Here is a 20,064-nt window from a genome sequence, read left to right on the forward strand (position 1 = left end):
CCTCGTTCACCAGCGGACCCACGTTTTCCCTGATCTTCCTTTTGCTGTTAATGTATTTGAATAAGTTTTTTTTTTTTTTTAACATCCCTTGCCAGATTGCCTTCCAGCAGTGCCTTAGCTTTCCTTGTCGCATCTCTGCACTCCCTAACTACGTTCCTGTATTTCTCCCAGGGGGCCTGTCCTTTTTTCCACACTCTGTATACCGCTGCCTTCTGCTTGAGCATTGCCACAAGCTCCTTGCTCATCCATGCAGGTCTCCTGCCCCCTCTGCCTGCCTTCCTACACACAGGGATGCTCTGTTGCTGGGCGTGGAGGAAGTGCTGCTTGAAAACTAACCAGTTCTCTTGGGCCCCCCTTCCTTCTAGAGCTCTAGCCCATGGGATTCTACCGAGGAGGTCTCTGAAGAGGCTAAAGTTGGCCCTCCTGAAGTCCATCGTCGCAAGGCTACTTACAGCCCTGCCTCCTCCTCGATGGATCCTGAACTCCACCAACTCATGGTCACTGCAGCCGAGGCTACCCCCAACCTTCACATCTCCTACAAGTCCCTCTCTGTTTGTTAGCACGAGAAGCTTTTTGCTAGTCTTTCTGTAATGGAAACAGCCTCCTTTATTCTTTGCTAATATCAATTGAAATTTTTAAGCCTGTCTTTCTAGTACAGGATTGTTTCTTCCATTTCCAGAATAGCTGTTGAGTTCTGCCTGTTTCAAAATTGTTAGTGTAGTCAAGGCCATGCAATCAACCAATAAAAGCAGATGTGGACCATAAGACAACTTCTTTAAAACATAGTTTTCCCCTTTTCCTTAAAAAAGCACATTTTCAACACAGTTTTGGTGTGAGATCCAGTATATTCCAAATTTTCTCTTCAAGACAGAAAAAGAAACACTTCTCAAAAGTAATTAAACTGGATTATGCTGTGCAGTTCTGCACTTCTCCTTTAATTTAGCTAGTGTGCAGAGCTTAGGGCAGTTTTTCCTTTGAGAGGCAAAGGCTTTCACTCTTCTTTCTGCCCTCCTTCCAGTACGAGAACAGCCTGTACAAAAAGCTTTATCACCATGCAGGAACGCGGTACCTTCCACCACCAGAAGGGGACTGAAGCTTTACAGCTAATGCTTGTGCTTGGAGTAAATCACATGATTTACTTGAAGTGAAGCCTGTTCTCATTTTCAATGAGGCCATTAGAGAGGTTATGTAAACAGACTAGGTCTGCCAGTCATTTAGAGACCACAGGAAAAAGCAATGCAATTCATATTCCAGCTGCTACCAAAGGGATATAACTGTGGAATGCTTGGACAAAATTACAAAGAGGCATGAAAGGGCTGCCAGCTGTGGCTTGAAGTACAAATAGGTATGGTATTAACTGAATGCCATACAATGTATTACATATAAACAGCACGCATTGTATAGTGTTAAATCTAACACACACAAACTGCCCTCAACTCTTGCCTTGGTAGTAAAGATCGGTTTTTGTCCTGGTAGAAAAGGTGAATCTGTTGTCAAAAATCTCTAGCCAGACTGACAGCTTTTTAGGACATAAATATTTGCAAAAGTTTCAATGGCTTCCATAGTAGCTAGAGTCTATGTTCATTAACAGGATAAAAGGAAAATTGACTGAAAGTACAAGGCTTCCTCATGAGTTTGTGATCCTGTAAGAGTCCAATGAGAAGATCAGTTACCAGTTTTGTGCTGCGATGCCCCTACCTCTTACCCTGACCATCAGCGAGAGCGGAGTTCAGCAGTTTTTGTGTATGTTGTTACCAAAAAAATGAATTAAAAAATACACCTCTGAACAGAGTGACATAAGCTATTTTTCATCTGTGAGATGATTCGTAAACCTCAGCACAGCCTCATAGGTTACAAATACAACCATGTTGACAGGAAAGGCCCGCATGCAGTTTAAACCCAGTCCTTTGAAAAGCACTTTGACTCCCTCCTGCCTCACGCTTTCCCGGGCGCAGTGGACGAGGCCTTTGTACTTGTGCAGTCCCGACTCGTCCGTCTGCAGCCGGGATTTGAGGACATCCATAGGAGTAGCTAATCCCCAGGCCAGGACCCCAGCAAAGCCACCAGAAAGCAGCACAACGAGGAAACCTGCAAGCGAAGAGGAAGGGGGTTGACTTCAGCCTTGAGTTGCTAAAGCTTCAAGAATGTCCAATGTATTTTCTGCAGCTGCCTATTTAAAGTCTCTCCTGATCTAGTTACACAAATAATTTTAGGAACAGAAAAGAGAACAGAAAGCACTAAACTGAAATTTTACTGTCTGGCATGGTTAGCAGTGCCAAGCTAGGATGACTGCATTCATTAACATGACTGCACTCCTGTAGGCTCTCTAATATTTTTTAAATGCTTTTCAATCAAATTTTGCTGGAATTCCAATCCTCTCCTTGGATTCAGCCAGCCTGTGTGGTCTCTGTCAAGGAATTTGCCTTCCCAGGCCCCTTGTCTCTCCTGCCCCTTTCACCACAGAGCAATCTAAACAGCAGGCTCCAGAGATGAGCGCCCGGCGTGCAGTGCCTGAGCAGTGACCACAGCTTGACCTGCGCTGCAGAATAAAGTGAAAAAGAGCTGGAAAACACTTAGCGAGTCATGCAAATGCTGAACAGGGGCGTTCTCCTAAGTCAAACAGCAAACTTTGCTCCTTGCAAAGGGGAAGAGGAGGAGGAGCTTTTTCCACAAGCTGCTTAGCAAATGCTACCTTTTTAACCTGCGTTTCTTTTCAGCAGCTAATTTGTGTATTCGCGGTGCTCTCATGCAAAACATGTGGCCTCTTGATTTCACCACGCGCTCGGTTTGCACACATGATGCTGCTTCGTGCGGAGGCAGCAGCCCTTTGAACCCCACGCAGGCAGAGCGCAGTGAGGAGCCGGTTGCTCTGAGCCGCCACAGCCTGGCAGCGCTCGGCACTGCTTTCATGTTCCTCAGGAAGACTCCCTTTGCTGAATAGAAGAAAAACTCGGTTTGCCTCTCTCGTATTTTCTCAAAGGTGGAAATAAATGGTTGCTTTTTAGGGCCAAATCACCCACTGGAAAACCTCAGTTCTGTCTGAGACTGACCTCAGTCTCGGTTCTGCACCTGGACTCTATGTTGAGGCTGCAGACTGACCCTGCGGAGGAGCTCAGGTTGTTTGCCCGTGTTTTGTTTCCAGCTGCATGCCCCGTGTCCACACAGAGACGGTTTCATACTGGCTCAGGGCAGACGCAGCTGGGAAATGCTGCTCTCAGTACTATAGCTACAGGCAAGAATGAACCCAAAATGTGTAAACACTCCCCTGGCCTGCACTGTTCCAGCAAGGAATGTGCCAGGAGGGAGAAAGCTGTTACCCTGATCACCCTCCCCACTGCTGGAGGCAGGGGAACCCCTTCCACATGCCAGGGAAATAATAAAACCTGCTTCTCACAAGGGACAGTTGGAGCAAGGCCTCCTAGGTCCTGGGCAATGCTTGCTGAGAATATACTTTCCTCTGAGTACGAAACCACGTAAGCCATTTTCTGCAGATAGTGCAAGACTCTCTCGTACCTACCTGGTTTATTCTTCCCCTCTGGTGTAAGCCAGTTGCACAGAACAGAATAGGTAAGGAAATATATCGCAGAGGAGGAGCAGTCCCTGCAGAGTAATGCAGAGCAGCCTTTGTAGAGACCCCCGAAACCTTCCTCCTTCGCTATCACCCTCAGGCAGTGCAGAGATCCTTGGTACTTGGGCTTGGAGGCAGGATGGGGAGATGCTGCAGACGGATGTGGTGGCTTCTGCGTTTGCATTCGAACTTTAGCTACCTCGCTGGGTGTCATCAGCATAACCTGCGAAGGGAGAGGACACGATTTTAAACCTTCGCAGCGCCTGCAGGAAACAACCAGAGTTCAGCCTTGCCACCTAACATCCTTATGTGACCTGTCTGCAGACCAAGCCCTAAGGCGGAGCGTGACCCCCGGGATCTCACTCTCCCTCCAATGTCCTTCCCGCTGTTTACCTACCCGGACAGCACCCGTAGCACTTCCAGCAAGGACAATATCCAGCTTGGAGGGCTTTGCGTCAGCAGTGCCATATCGCCATTTGCAGATGCTGCGGAGGAAGTTTCTGTAGGTGCCAAACGAAACAGAGGAAATCAGTGACACCGAGAAGACGGAGGCAGATATGCCTTTGTAAAAGCCCCAGACCTGGTTGGAGATAGAGAAAGGAAAAAAAAAAAGAGTTTTAAGAAGAGAGAACAGCATGGAAAGGTATCCACTCTAAAACACTGCCCTGATATTGCTGAGTCAAACTTATTTCTATTTTTATAGAGGCAAAGCTGAGTTTGATGCTAACCCTTCTCCCAGAAAAATGGTTATAAAATGGTTATATGTAACTGTGGTCTGTCCTCCCCAAAGGAGTTCTGCGACTCTGCTTCTTAGGAGGCCTCTCGCGCTGCTACCCCGAGCAGAAGCCTGAAGGCCTCTGTAGCTTGGACAAGCAGCTCGTGTGACCACCTACCTTTTCTGTCCTGTAGGTTTCTTGAATGCAGTGCCAGATTCCTCTGTAACGCCTTTCGGTCTGAATCCTCACCTAGGAACACAGGGGCAACTTTGAAACATGGACAGCAGATGTAAAAACATATTTTTCAATCCAGTAATGCTTTACCATCAAAGCAGTTAGTTAATCATAAAACAGCATTCCTGAGTAAGTTAAGTTTTTTAAAAAGAGCAAAAATCACACAACCAAATGAAGAGAGTAAAATGAAGAGAATTGAATGGAACAAAGATTAAAGCATTCAGTTACCAGACTGATTTTCTTAAAGGGGGGGAAAAAAGGCAAAATGGTCTGTTTGCCTTCAGTCCGCAGCCAAGAAATAAAGTTCCAACAGGTACCTTCACTGTATCCAGCGGATACCCCACTGCTGTGCTTAGACCACCTGCAACAGACATCGTAGGCACATGATTAGCAGCACTTTCCTGGGCCAGTGCAAGGGGGGACCACAGAGAAACACAGCTCCAGGCTCCTTAGCTCCCCAAATCTCCCTTGAGCTCCAGCTGGGACGTTTAAGCCAACGATGACAGAGCGAAATGGGCAGATTTCTCTGAAGCACCTTTGGAGTAGGGATCCAAGCGCTGTGACAGAGGCGCAGAAGCCACCACTGCAGGAGGGGACCATGGGTGCCACCAGCTCCGGGGCTCGGAGCAGCCCCTAGGGAAGGGGCTCGTCGGGAAGGTGGACGGGATAACATGCACTGCCCATCTGGACCCTTCCTGTCCCCCTCTCGGTTTAGGCAGTGAAGCATCTCTGGACCATGGCCAAGCCACGCTCAGAGGAGCAGCAAAGCACCTCTGCTCACAGGAGGGTCTGCGAGTACTGCTGAGCGATTCTGGCGCCGCACGCTCGACTCGGGGAGATTTAGCACTAAAAGTACAGGGACCTTTCCAAAGACAGGGGTTCTCAGAGGTGGCACGTTTTCCCCAAGCTGTCTTCCACCCTGGTGACAGGAGAGGGCCTCCTGCCTGCCACAGGTGCATGTGGCCTGGCCACCCTTTGCAAGGCACAGAAAGAGTAAAAAATTCCCTGAGCGGGAGGGTCACAGCCCCTTGCTGGTCCAAGCCCCTGTAGAGCCTTCCCTGCCTGCGTCGGGCATCTCCGTATGCTGCAAAGCCAGCTCAGGGAGCGATGGCAAATCAGGCCTGGGCAGGGCAGAGCCCACGCCAGCCCGGCCCCCCGCTTCAGGATCCGCGGGATCAAGCTCTGGATTAGCGACAGGCAGCCCGGCCCCGCGCACAGCTGACCCCTAGTCCCCTCTGCTGACAGCAACGGCATTTTCAGCAGTCTCGGGGGATTTGTCAACCCTCCGCCAGCACCCAGGCTCATTCTGAGGCCTTAAAATAGCTGCCGGGGCAGGAAACATGCTGATCCCGTGAGACGAAGTTACTGCCTTAACTGCAGATAGGGAAGGAGTCGGGAATAGCTCAGCACAGCAGGGCTGCCCTCACCTCCGCTGCCCCCCTCGGCCCCATCTACACATGTCTGCTCACACAGGCAGCAACAGGGCCCATGAGGCAAGTTCCTCTGCGGATATAAACTGCCAAGTGACCCACAAGGAAAGCAGCTGGGCAACAATGCAGCTGGATCCATGTGGGTTGTTTATACAGAGATCAAGTTCATAAAACAGCTTATATGAGCTCTTCAGGGAGCTAGGAAGTCATAAAAACACTGTGCTTCAGGTGGCCTGTGAATTAGAAACTGACGTTTTTTATTCCTTCCTTTTTTCCTTTTTTAAGAAATAAGGAAGCTACTTGGAAATGTATCTGTCACTGCCATCATTTCAGGCGGCGGGTTCACCTGCGATTACATTGCTCCTCGGGAACTCAGAGCAGCTCTACTGATTTTGGAGAAGAGCAGCAGCTGCTGGCGTGAGTCATCAGCTGCCAAAGCCTGCAGGGCTTTACTCATGAGAAAACAACGGGCAGAGGCCTATTGCAGAAGGAAAAATGAGGTTCATTCTGCAAAAACTCTATCGGATCTGCCAGCAGGACAGATCAATAGCAGCTGAGACATTGAATGGGCCAAGGAGCTGCCTTTTGTGTTTCAAAGCCAAAATGAGATAAGGTTGAAAGAGAGAGAGAGGAAGAAAGAGGGAGGGAGGGATAAAGCAAGCTCAGGACAGAAGGAAGTAACAGCAGAATAAAACAGCCAGGAGGAGCAAGGCATCCAGCTGAGCGGACGGTGACAACGCACCAAGTGACCTCTGGCCACCCGCGCTGCCCCAGATTGCCCGGCCTCAACCCAGCGACCTCTCCAGCTGGGCAGAGCAGCAGATAAGTCAGTGCCAACATGACTGTGCTGTGCACTGGCCCAGGCACCCAGGATTTGGCAGTACATCAGCTCCAAACTTCCCAATCCTAAAAGCAGCAGCCGGGGCGGCCCAGACGCTGGCCACGCAAGGGCACAGTGTGTTATGCAGGTGACACCCACTTTGCTCCACCATGCTCAGGGAGGTCGGAGCCTCACAACTTTTCACTGGCTCATGGATTTCAGGTACCAGGGCTGATCTGGGTCAGAACTGAACAAAAAGTGCTTCCCTTGTGGAGCATTCGCTCTGTTCACATGTTAAGATGAAGGGAAACAGCAACACTGACAAAAAAAAAGCAGGTTGCCCCAAACCATCTTGTTCCCCATCACTTTTCATCCAAAGGGCTCCTATTCACCTTTGTTTCCATGGGAACAAAATATCCCTGCCTGGCAAAAGACCATAAAGATAAACTTTTCACTGTTCCCATTAAAGGAGAGAGGTGAGCCCCCAGATCCTCCCAGCAACCACAGTCTGCCATGAATTGAGCTCCTAAAGAACCAGAGCACTCAAGGCAGTCAAGACTTTTGGCTGAGAAGCCAAGCCAAGTCCGTCAAGAGCAAGGAAGAAGGACTCTGTCCAAGGTCAAGTGATATAAATAGCCTGGGACAAAGATAGCCTCACCCGTACATGCACTGCACAGCAGAAGCAACAAAGGCCAGCTATGTATAGGATGCCTATGGGAATGTGATCGTATGGGGCTCCCATTCAGTAACACTGTACCAATGTGAAGAAAATACTGGCAAAATGATAAGTGATGGGGTTTAGCCAGCCAGTTTTCCTGCTTGCTTTATCTGAGATATCCTCAGATACTGTGTGGAGGCTACAGCAGTCCCTATACACACCCACAGAGTAGGCACAAAACCTGATAACTCATCATCTCTTCACTAGTCAGGCCATTTATAATTAATTGCAGTTAATGGCAATTAACATAATGAGGGACCCTACCACTAGAATGGCAAATCAATAGACAGCCAGTAGCTCTGCGGAGGCCACCAGATGTCACAGCTCTGCGCTGCAGGCAAAATCCTGGCCTGGAGACACAGGGAGAAGCAGAGATCATGGCCTATGCAATGGATGGAGAGCGAGTTCCAAAGACCTGTACTTTTCAAGGAGCTGTGGACCTTAAAACTGCCCCAAGCCCCAAACAATCTGAGTTCCATACAGTAACATTTCCCAGGCAGTGGGCAGCAGTAGCTGTTTCAAGTGAAGCGACAAGGAAACAGCGTATTTCTCTGTGGGTCAAGTGTGACTGGTGTGTAACTTGCAGCAGGATGCAGAGAAGCCTGGACATACCACAGACTGGGGCAGTATTGGCTAAACCTCAGCTTCCCTTTCCCAGATCTCTGGCTTAGGCTCAAGAGTCAAGTCATCCTTAGTCATCACTGCTCAGGCCTTGCTGTAGCCTGGGTTGCTGCAATAGCAGGGCTCGAAACGGACACACACTCAAAGGGAGGTTGGGAGGGACCTAAGGAGGCCTCTAGCGCAACCTCCTGCTCAGAGCAGGGTCAGCTGTATTGGCCATCAAGGACATCCTTAGAGATGAGCTGTTTTCCTGCACCTCCAGCCTCATTTTGTCATTACTGAAAAACTCCAAATTTACTTGCTAAACAAGTTTCCCTCCTGTTGGTTTCATCTGGAATCACAGCAGGTCACTGTTTTCGCAGGCCGAAGGTGCTCAGTTTATACCCTGTGCACAGACACAGGAGCTCAGAGAGAAGCACAACAGTATTCATGTCTGCTCCTGTGCCAGGCCGAATCTTTACATGGGTTTCAAAGGGGCTACACCTCTGCTGTTTTTCTGAGGTGCCCAAGCTGTGTTTTCTCCAAAACATCCAGAAAACACAACAAGGTCACGAGAACATCGTTTACTAAACACGGGCTCTGTTGTTATCTCTTTTGCCACTTGGGTTGCTTGAAGCAGTTCAGCTGGGTTTGCAGCTTCTTTGAGAACATGAAATCTGCTTCAGGTCTACCAAGTACAGCTGCGAAACAACCTCACAGTGCCAAAAACATCCCTGTTCTCATAGGAAAGCTGTCCCGCATCAGGGTTGGGACCCGGGCTCAAAACCTTGCAGGTGCAAGCTCTATGTGCAAGCTCCCAGGAGGGGACAACATGCCAGAAAACACCCCTGTCTGCCACTGAAAGATTGCAGCAGCCCTCTTAAAATATTGATGCACTCAGGGGAATGAAGTGCATTAAAATAAGGAAGTACATTTCTCTTTCCAGATGGAAGATTTCCCACCTGCCCCCTCCCAGGCTGATTCCTCCCCTGCCCACTTCCCAGGCCCATAGGCACCTCCCAAGATGTTTGCTGCCTTGATGGACTGTCTTGACCCATGTTTTTGACTCTTCACACTCCCTAGCAAAAAAAAGTTCATCGTTAAGTAGTTCAGTTATAGCAGTGCCAACAAAAGCAATTTTGTCCCACTTTGGGGAGTCCCACCAGAGAGCACAAGCATTGCTGCCCAGCTGAGCCGAGCTCATCAACATCAGCGACAGCATTAACCAGGACATTGAAGACGAGGCTTAGAGTCTCCTTCAGAGCTGGACTGGCTACTGCAAACAGCCACAACACTGGGCTCAAAACTCCGCTGTGGGTTCTAGCAGTCAACAAAGTAGGAGTAGCAGAAAGGAGAGATGTCATGGAGGGCTTGTAGGCCCCTCTCTTATCAAGAATCCATCCCGAGACATACTCGAGCAATGGCCACCTCCGGGTATCCCTGAGCAGCCAAACCTGGCCGGCGTCTGCAGGACGTGCAGCGGGCACAAAGGGTAAAATTTGCCCTCCTGGTGAATGGCCATTTGTGACAAGGCCACAGGTCACTCCTGGTTAGAAAAAATCTGCCAAATTTCAGCAGCTCCGGGAGCCTAGTAAGCTTTGACATGCAGGGCTTGGGCTGCGTCTCAGCCATCTGGCAGGTTTACCTGGCCTCCCTGGCGGTGGCGGCCCCAAGTCTCTTGTCTTGCTATTCGAGACTGTGCTAAATCTGACAAGGAGATTTCAGAGAAGAAATGAGACCAGCAGCTACATTTTGTCATTTAAAACAAAACTGGGTTTTGAGCAGTGCCCTCAAAATGTCTCAAATTAAACCACACACTTTTTTTTTGTTTAAATATAGCTAGCATTCACTAGATCAAAGCCTGCTATGCAGCAGCCTGCAGTGAAATTACCATCAGAGCTGCAAATACGTCTCAGCCTAGAATTACATAAATGTCACTCCTCCAGATCTGCTTTACTGACACAGAGCTGTGCCCCCCCTTCCCAGTTTCATGAGATGCTCCCTCAGCCCTCCAGACCTGTGACTGACCCCCAGCCAGGACCCCCAGGCACCAGACAGGAGAGGATCTGCTGCCCGGGCAATGTTTGCCGGTTTGTATCTGCATGCAGCATTTTCCACGCAGTCTCTTCCTATCAGAGCTTCACTCCATCACTAGACTGGAGGAGATTGCAGGGTAATGACCTCAGCCAACGCTCTGCAGGGCTATTTCCTCCGTAGCTCTGTGAACCTGCTGACATTTCCCGCTTATTAAACAATACATTTTTAACAAGCAGCCCCCACCAAAAGACACCCAGCTCTATCGTTGCCACTAGGACCTGCCCATCAGCTTAATAACAAGGAAACACAGCTATCTGCTTTCATCAACAAGCACTACTTGATTTATTTACCTCCAATGGCCCCGGCAATGAAATCCATCCGGACCGAGTCTGCTGCCTTAGTTACCCGGATTAGGGGTAAGGGAAGCAGAAGAAGGGAGGGCTGCAATTCAGTCGTTTAAGAAACACAGCCCCGCAGGTCTGTCAGAGGCAGCGTGATCTGCAGCATGAACCACCTTCCTACCGCCTTTGCTTGCCTCTGGGGGCTGCGAGCCTGCTGCATTCCCGATGAGCCTGCACGGGAGGCAGAGACAGGCAGCTTGGATTGGTTCCAGGAACACAGTAAATAAGTAATCCCGCGAAGCCCTGCAATGCTGCGCCAGAGCCGCCGGACCCCGTGCCTCGTTGCCTGGAAAATCACAAGGGGAGGTGCCTGGCCAGGTTACGTGGGCTAGGAAGAGGACATTCTCTATCAAATTTATTAATCCTGGCAGATGGCTTTGCACCCTCATTTGCTGAAGGGTGTTCACCCTGTGTCACAGGTGAGTGACACCTCCTTTCCCCCCCAGCACAGTCCTGTTGGAGCAGACCCCTTCTTGCCAAGGACAGAGCTTGTGCTCTTCCCATGCTCCCCAGGGATCTCCCTGCCTTGGCTTTCCTGGTGAGCCCTAAAGCCCAACTCAGATCCCCATGAATCTTTACCTACTCACTGCCTACTCACATGGTGAAATCCAGAAATAAACCCAACTGCTTCCCTGCCAGGCTGCAGAGTGGTTACCCCAGCCCCGAGGAGCTCAGCCTCCTGGCCCCCTTTCCAATATCTCCCAATCACCAGTTCAGCAGGGGAGCAGGAATCGTTGCTGCTGGAGCATATCACCCACCTGCACCCAGCCCCAGCTGGGAAAGGTGAAGGATGAGATTTGGCCAGGAGACTGATGTCAGAACCTCATTTTTGATTCCTGATCCACCCCCACTGCTAGAAGCCAAACATGGTTTTCTGGAGAATTTTGGTTCACCTAGAAAAAATCCAAGGGACATAGAAGAAAAGCACCAAAATCTTCTCCTTGGAACTAAGGAAGATTCGCTGGGGGCAGAGGAGAGACCCCTCAGAGTTTTCCTGCTCTGCACAGTGTATCGGGGACTGATCCCAGTAGGGGAAAGAGAAAAGTGCTGCTAAGAGAAGGGCTCTTGGCTGTGCTGCGCTGCCTATTTTTGCACAACAGCACTGGAGGGCAGCCACCTCTGCGCACGAGCGGCTGTGTTTTGCCCAGAACAGACCTGGAAACTGAAGTCCCAATGCGGTAAAGACTTGCCAAGTCATAATCTGAATGCACAGCTCCTGAAGAGGTTTCCCCGGGTCACAGCCCGGCCACATTGGCAGGAAAGTGAGAAGATATTTCACGGCCGCTGGCAGAAGCTGAGGACCTTAGCCCCAGTGCGAAGCCTCCAGCACATTTCACAAGAAGCCATTTCTCTCTGAAGTGCATGTTCTGGTGGGCCAGTTGTGTCAGTGACACACAGCACATGTCAGAACTGGGAGTCTCTGGGAACTGAATATTAAAGGATTCCTGTCAACCTACTTTGCACAACTTCTTACAACCCCTTCACTGAACATGGTCTGAGCTGAAGAGAGCATTTTATTCCATAGTGTAACATTATGCAAAGACAGCAAGAACTTAAAAACAGAAGTAAAATATTACCTAGACAGACAGTAGTGTGGCTGCTGAAACGCACTGAGTTATTCAATACCCTGCCTGTTACATCTGGTAACCACACAGGAATTATTAACGGTTCATCAAGAGTCCATGTGTGCCAAGTGTGGGGAAAGGTGCCTTCATTTCCATTTCTTCTACAAGCCCTTCCCTGGTGCTGTCCTTGTGTGCCCCAGCCAGCAGTGGCAGCTGGTGTGGGACTTCCTTTCTGCAAGATAAAATTAACGCACTTTTATGATCTTTTGCATGCATTCACTAAAACACTTCAATCAAAATGGTAGTTTGTTGTATACAGTAAAAAACTTCTTCTAGATTTTAGCATTCTGATAGTCTTTTGATTATAACTTTGGTCATATTGATGAAGTAGACCATGATAAATCACATTTTCTCTATGACTGGAATCGTTCCGTAACTAGAAGCAGTTCAGAAGGGCATCTGAAATGTGAATACTTTGGCACTTGCAGCCTTGTCCCATGAAGCTGCAGCGCAGGGACAGGCTGCCCAGGGTGAGTGTGAGTGCCCAGCTCCTTCACAGGCACTCGCCTGGCTGGGGACTTAGGAGGGCAGTGGTAGCAATGCAGGCCCAAAGCAGCATCGTGTCGGGATCCAGTCATCTCTGTAGCAGCCCCCAGCCCTTCTCCTTAGGTGTCTGGCCAGGGTTTAGAGGAAAGCACTATCTGCTGCCGGGGTGTGTGATTTTAGCTGTGTGACTCACTTGGCTGAGCTGCCACGTGATGGAGACGAGAGCAGAGACTGCTCGAAGTGAAGCATTAGGTGGGTGTAGAAGGGCTCATATGTGAGCAAGTGCTAAGAAAGGTGTGATTCCTAAAGGAAATCTCATCTCAGAAATGAAACACATGTTACTGCATTTGCTGTTATCTGTTAACACTCCCAGAACTGCAAGAAACCAGCTCACTGCTTGTTTCCCTCTTGATTTGAAGATGGTTTAACACACATAGTGGTCCACTGGGTTGAATACCCAACAGAATTAGTGGGGCAAGAGTCCTTTGCTTCCCAAGGGATGCTGAGCTAGCGGGCCTGGGGCTGGCAACTTGACAGCTTGTCCTTGCAAATTCCTGGTATGGACCATCTCTGTGCTAAAGAAAAAGATCCTAATGATCCAGCTTCCCTTCTCAGGAGTCCTCATAGAGATTTGGAGCCCTTAAAGGTCTTTGTGCTTTTGCTTCATGGGTGGAGACATCCATCTGCCCACTCAAACTGAGAGAACAGGGTAATGGCTAAAGGGGCAGCAAGGCTAAAGGACTGGTACAAGTGTGTGAACCAAAGACAGAGCTGGATGGGGCAAGTAACAGGAGATAGGTGGGTAGGGTAGGTAATCCGGGTTAAATGGGACCTTTCAGGTGAGATATAAGGACAGAAGTGTCCCTTTACCCCTCTCCCTCTGGAGTCATCCCCAGGGCATTAGCCTGTCCATCCTGCAGAGCGAAAGAAAAGCCCATCCTCTTCAGCCTCTGCAACCCCCTGCCAGGTCATCAGGCCAGGTTTGCTGAGGAACCTCACTTCATGGCATTACGGGCTGCATTTTCTATTCCCTCCGCACTGTTCTACATCAGACTCACATGTAGACCCATTAATTTCTGGACAGATTATTTTAGAAAATCCTTGACTGAAGAGACTGTTCAAACAGCATTAGCCCTTGCTACGTCACGGGGCTATTTGCAAATTGCAGAAGAGGCGAGAGCGACAAGGGCGGTATTGAGCCGCGGAGCCTGGAACTTGGCTTGCGAGTCGGTGGGTGGAAAAAGGGGTGGACCCGGCTGGCCACGGTTCTGGCGCAGACTTTCCGATCAAACTGCCTCATTGTCCTTTATCTCAGGTAAGAGATAAAAGCCAATAATACCAAGGACTCAGAGGTTCATGGCAGGTGTTTCACAGCAAAACAAACAAAACCCATAAGGAAACCACTCTGAGCGCTGCCAACTGCATCACTTCTGGACGGGTATAAATGGTCAGTGATTTCGCCACTGGAAAGCTGATGTAACTTGGGCTGTTTCCACACACATTTCCAAAGAAAGTAACCTCTCTGCACGTAATCTGCTCATCAGTGCTACAGACATATGCGTGCCCCCTGCCACAGGGTCACCACGAGGGGTTCAGGCACTGGTGAGACACCCGAACGTCTCAGCTCCGGAGTGATTCATAGGAAAAGGGGAAATAGCAGTGCTAGCCCCCACCCTACAAAAACACCCCTAAGAAAATATGCATTCAAAACTGCATTGTTCTCCAGGTTCTTTTTAAATGTTATTTAAATCTTCTCCCCAGATGCTAATATTTCCAACAAGAAAGAGGGAGCATGACAGCTGTATCTACCAACTCCTGTGAATGACTTTATGCCAGTCTAAACAACTGGATTTTGGAAGGAGCTGCCGGCCCTGCTGCAGGGAGGGGTTGTCAGGACTGCTGTTGGCTTCCTAACTGCATCCTGAGCGCCTGTCCCACACCTTGCACGTTTTCCCGCTCTCTAACTGACAGGAGATCTGAGCTGGCAGCAGGCTTGGAGAGATGGCAAGTTCTTTATCCTGCTCCCGCAGGGCAGGCGTTCACCTGCCTCTGCCTGGCAGGAGGGGAGTATCTATTTGTCATAACAATATTAATGTACTGCCCTCGAGCCTCCTGTTAGCAGCAGGGACAGTTCAGGTGTTTGTAGCTCTAAAACACAGCTGCTCTGGTGGGGAAGCCTAGAGACACAGGAGCAGCAACAACCACAGAGCACATTTACGGTGCCATTACAGAACCAGCTCTGTCTCCAGGGCCTGTGTCCCTATGTCTTTTGTCCCAATATTCTCAGGATGTCCCCCTCAGGTGCTTTAGCCCAGTGAAAAATGTATGAGGTGCTATGTCCAAAATGCCAGCATTTTGACTAGCTCACTGTCTTTCTGCCCACTGGAACTACCCAAGTGATTTAACAACATCAGTTACCTGGAAATTTAGAAGAAATCGGACTCTAGGATTGTAAAACATTGTTATTTATGAATTTGATATCAGCTGCTAAAATCACATGGGATAGATTGTTATAAAGGTACTTAGCTGGCAAAAACAGCACTAACAAATTCAGAAAAAAAAAAGAAAAAAGATTTCTAAATACCAGTGTTATTATGAGTTTATGCTAAAAGGGGATACAAACAAAAGAATTTAAGAAGATTTTTATCTTGTGGGAGTGAAGAACAAATGAAAGCATATAGCATTAGCTAACACACTGAAGCAAAAATGAATCATTTCCCCTAAAAACTTGTGCTACCCAGCACATTTAATGTCCGTGCAGACCCCAGCCCTGCTGCGGGCAAACAGCTGCCAGCAGCCAGGCTGGCCTGCTCCGTGCAGACTCAGCAGTGCTTGCTGCAGCCCCGCGTAAGCGACGTACACAGCCCCGTTTCAGGCAGAAGTGTTCAAATCCGTGCCTTGAGGACCTTTTCCATAGGGTCAGGCTGGAGAAGACTCATCTCCAAGCCAGGGGTTGCCACAGCTGTTTTCTCAGCAGCTGCAGCAAAGAGCGCCCTGTGCCCAGTACAAACAGCACTGGCTTCCCACCGTCGCGCGCCGTGCACAGCCTCACTGATCCTCCCCGATTTGTGCTTCCCTGCTCAGGAGCCATGAGCGCCCATCTCAATGAGCACTCAGGACGCCTCCCTGGGGACACGTTTGTCACTCTGCTCTGCCGCTCTCTCAGAGGCCTCTGAAGCTTTTCTTGGAATCTCTGAAATCCTGACAAACCCATGCCATTTTGTGTAACACAGTAACAGCCATACCGCCTATGGCTGCTGGAAGGCCGTGTATGACCAGCAGGAAGCTATCGCGAAGACAGGCCAAGATACTGCAAATATCCCTGCCCATAAACCTTGGTGGCTTTGCCTCCCGACACATTCCCGCCTTCTCTGGCTCTGTCTCCTCGCTCCGTCACAGCGCTTCTCCCTGGCTCGCTGCACCGTGCCTCTACACTGTGAAATAGCTGAGCATTTTGGTCCTGCGGGAGACCTGGGCTCTCAATCATCAACTTTTTGTGAATACAAACTGTGCCAAAGGATTTCAAGTACAGTGTTGAAAGTATATTTATGTAGCTGTTAGTAGAGAAATTATTTGCCTTACAGGAATGTCACTATAAAAACAAACATAGTGGCTTAAAAACAAAGCTGGGAGCTGGGCAGAAGTTGTTCTCCTCTTAGCTCTGCTTCCTCTTCCCTTAGGAATGAAGGACAAGGACCATTCTTCTTATCTGTGAATTACAAATAACTGCGTGTTTTTACTTCACAGAAACAACTTGACATTTAATCTATATCGTAAAATATTATTTTCCATACTGGAAAATGTTACAGAAATGCCAAATACTTTTTTATCTTCCTTTCTAAACAATTTCCCAAGAGACTGTTTTTTTGCTCAAGTCCCAAGTATATTTGGTGGGTGACTGAGTAACATTCTTGTTTGAAATTAAAAGTATTGCTGAGAAAAGGACTTTGGACTAACTCCTGTAAACACTTTTTTTCCTGCTTTGTGTCTTTGAGTTTGTCACTTATTGCAGGGAAGCACACAGGGATTTTGGGCATGGATTTACATTTTAAACAAAGCATAAAACAGATTAATATGAATATGGATGCATTCTTGCAGCAAATCATTATAGATGATGAGTATTTTAAATGCAAGCTGCACTTCTTCCATTTGCCTTTTGCAATAGACCAGTACATTTAAAACCAATAGCTCAAACTAAAAACGTTCCTCCGTGTACACAATAGTGTTATGGAGTAGAATCCAAAACAAAGAACGGAAAGCACATGCCAGAATTTGGCCTCCTCCATTAAACTGACAAAGGTAGGATTTCCACATGATATGCATGCCTAATAATAAAAACATTCCACTTCATTGGGATAAACCATGAAAAGTTGGACCTATCTCAGCTTTATCAGGGCACTTCACAGCTCTGGCCGGAGCATACTGAGCTGCTTCCTTCCTGAAGCAGCTCTTGGTCTCCACAGCTCCTACGCTCAGACCCCACGTATTAGCTTGAACAATTATTCAGCCCTCACAGCCATGCTTTCTCCTGGAACTGAGGGGTCTCGCAGCCCGAGCTCCTGAGCAGGACTCTTCGGGGGACCCCAGAGCCCCTATCTCTGTGGATCTGAAATCAAAGCAGCTGTTTCAACAGGACTTTAACATGTGTATTAGACATGTTTTACCAGGTTTTTAAACACCAGCCTTATCAAAGCATTTAATCAGGCCATGAAGCTTCAACATTTGATATATAGCACCTTTGAAGACAGTGGGATAATTACACCAGTGAATACCCTAAAGCCACTCAAGATAATAAAGTTAAAGGATAATAAAACCATTTACTCTGCTATCAATAAAACCATAGCAGCTCTGTCTTCAAGGCCAGCTGCATCTTGAGGAAATGGAGTCAACTAAGATCTGAGCCAACAGCATAACACTGAGAAGGGAAAATACAACAGTTTAGGGAAACCGGGGAAATGGATATGAATCCACCCAAAGATACCAAGTGATTTTGTTTGTAGAAGAATCTTTTTCAGACACTGGGCACTTCCACAGAACAACTCAGCTTGTACATTTTTCTTTCATACTTAAAATTGTGTCCCAGTTGTTCTACCATTTCATTGTTTTGATGTATATGCCGTTGCTTTAGATTGTCAGCCATGCAGTGAAACGCTAAATGGCCTTCATTTCTAGATGCACTGGAATTGCAGTCTCTGCAAAGTGCAAGATTTTCCTTGCTAGCCAGTTTGCACCATTCACAGGGCTGCGTGCATGTGGTCTAAATGCCACCTTGGGCACGCGTAAGCTGGGCACAAAGAGTTGGCACCCATGAGAGTCCTTGAAGAGGGATTCAGAGAGCCTGTGCCAAGATGGACAAGCCTAGACCCAAATCCAGATCAACATAAAGATAGAAACTGGTGTGGTTTTCTGGATGACACAGCAAGTACTGGTGTTGTGATGCCGCAGCATTGTATTGCTGTGGAAGATGAAGAAGGACTAGGGCCAGAAGACTGTAGGAAAGGAAATTCTTCTTCTTCCAGGTAATCCCAGAGCTGGCCATGGTGCCATCCAAAAGAGAAGCTAAATACTCCCAAACAAGAGAGAAAAGAAAAAAAAAAATTGCAGGAAAAACACAAGCCCTCACTGCAGTTCTCTAGGAATGCATTCCTGCTAGTTGTAAGCAATGTTTGGAGAAAGGCCACCACGGCTGATCTAACCCTCAGGAGCCCCAAGGGCACAAGAACTTGCAGATGATGCCTGATTCATGCTGCGAGTCGGAGGCGTTACATGTCAGCAGAGCGGATGCAAGATCAGACAAAGCCTTTGAACTATCCAGAACAGCATGAGCTAAGAGGAGAATAATTAGGTCTCGATTTCCTTGAGCAACAGGTTAGCTCTCCTCTCCCAAACTGCATATTTTTGCGCATACACATAGCTCTGCATCAATACACAAAACAGTTGATACAAGTAATGCTACCAAACTCTATATGACTTCCTTTCTTTTATCACAGAGCTCACACCCAAACACAACACATAGTCAGCCCTTAGTGACTTATATTTGCATCTACATTTTCTAGGGGGAGGTCTCCCTTGAACTAGCAAACTTTCTACCAATTAACCCTCACTTTTCTCCCTGCTAATTTTAATCCCCATCTGAAGCACATGCCTATTACAGCAGAGCTCAGTAGCATTAGATGAAGCTTATTAGGAACAGCTTGAGCATGCAGGGACACGACAGACCTTGGGAGATTACAGCAACCTGGGAGGGGCAGCACAAACATGGACAACACCGTGAGCATTCGAGTTATGTTGACAAACTGGAAAAGCAATCTGGAAAAAGCAGTTGGGCATGGACCACCAGGAAAAAAACATGAGAAAAAAAAAAAACACTGGGCCAGTAAAAGATAATGCTGTAGGCAGCTGCTCTGCAGAGAAGGATTTCGGTCTATAATGAGTCACAGGCTGAGTACAAGCCAAAAAGTATTGTGTTATTGGACAAAGAGAAAAGAAAGGGAAGACTAAATTTCATATTCTGATACCTGAACAAGAGTGTTGTCTGCAAATACACAAATTTGTCCTCCCCCCTTATTTGCTCAGCAAGGTTTCAGGTCAGTTCAAGGAAGTCCAGATCAGCTGAAGAAAGTCTAGAGGGGAGTAACAAGAATCAAAGGTCTAAAAATAATCAATCATCAATATAACACAGAGAAGAAAAGACTAGGACTTGATGACTGTTTAAAGATAACTTTAAGAGTGCCTACAACAATAGAGGAAATGAATGGTTTTTCATGTTCACTGCAGGTGAACATTAAATTACGGAAAGCTTCTGGTGGTAAGAGCAGCTCCTCCAAGGCAGATTGCCTCAGAGACCAGAGACTTTGAAGAAGAGACCAAAACCACTTTGCTGAGGAATGTTTTAGACTGATCCTGCTAAGGTTCGAGCCACGAGGAAGACCCAGGCAACTGCTGGACTCAGCGTGGTGCACACAGCAGCTCTGGGCTCTCCGGAGTGGACATGGTTCCAGTAAGTCATCTGCACCTCTACTTGGAGAAATTATTTAGGGGAAATATCTGAGTTTGTGTGAATATTTCATGCCCAGGACTACTTATCTTATTTCAAGTGCTAATTTTAGGTGTGTGGGATCAGAGAGGCTGAAGGTCTCCATCACAAGGTAGGACTTGGAAGGATACAGGTCTGGGCTAGGAATCAGGCAGCTGCCAAAGCCACTTGTGCTCTAGCAAAGGCCATGACCAGCTCCCTCATGTGCTCTCTTGTGCAGCATCTGGTTATCCTATGTGGGGACCCTATGTGGGCATCCTGTGTATACATCCACCCCTGAATCCAAGTGGTCCTGAGGGCATATGGGTGATTAATTTGATTTAACAGGGTCTACAGGCGAGAAGGAAGCCAACTGAGACAGTGTCCCACCTGAGGGGTGGAAAAAAAGACATG

The 20,064-nt window shown here is 48.1% G+C and overlaps 1 protein-coding gene across 1 annotated transcript; it reads right to left on the reverse strand.

Annotated features, from left to right (window-relative positions):
• Nucleotides 1-1,783: 1,783 nt before the first annotated feature.
• On the reverse strand, nucleotides 1,784-10,668 carry SLC25A47 (solute carrier family 25 member 47). Its single transcript, XM_010218084.2, has 6 exons — nucleotides 10,474-10,668; nucleotides 4,836-4,879; nucleotides 4,462-4,533; nucleotides 3,966-4,148; nucleotides 3,518-3,791; nucleotides 1,784-2,088 (listed from the first exon to the last, which is right to left on the reverse strand). The coding sequence occupies exons 1-6, from the start codon at nucleotides 10,499-10,501 to the stop codon at nucleotides 1,802-1,804; spliced, it is 888 nt and encodes a 295-aa protein (XP_010216386.2). The 5' UTR covers nucleotides 10,502-10,668; the 3' UTR covers nucleotides 1,784-1,801.
• Between the last annotated feature and the right edge of the window lie 9,396 nt (nucleotides 10,669-20,064).

This window comes from Tinamus guttatus, unplaced genomic scaffold (genome assembly GCF_059628265.1).
Source record: "Tinamus guttatus ecotype Peru unplaced genomic scaffold, ASM5962826v1 Tinamus_guttatus_pri_ptg000048l, whole genome shotgun sequence".
In the NCBI taxonomy this organism is placed as follows: Eukaryota; Metazoa; Chordata; class Aves; order Tinamiformes; family Tinamidae; genus Tinamus; species Tinamus guttatus.

Coding starts and splice junctions, on each gene's coding strand:
- SLC25A47 (XM_010218084.2), bottom strand. CDS start 10,501: ATGGATTTCATTGCCGGGGCCATTGGAG. Junction 4,880..10,473: donor CATTGCCGGGGCCATTGGAG/GTAAATAAATCA, acceptor TGTCTGTTGCAG/GTGGTCTAAGCACAGCAGTG. Junction 2,089..3,517: donor AGAGGGGAAGAATAAACCAG/GTAGGTACGAGA, acceptor CTTCGCTTGCAG/GTTTCCTCGTTGTGCTGCTT.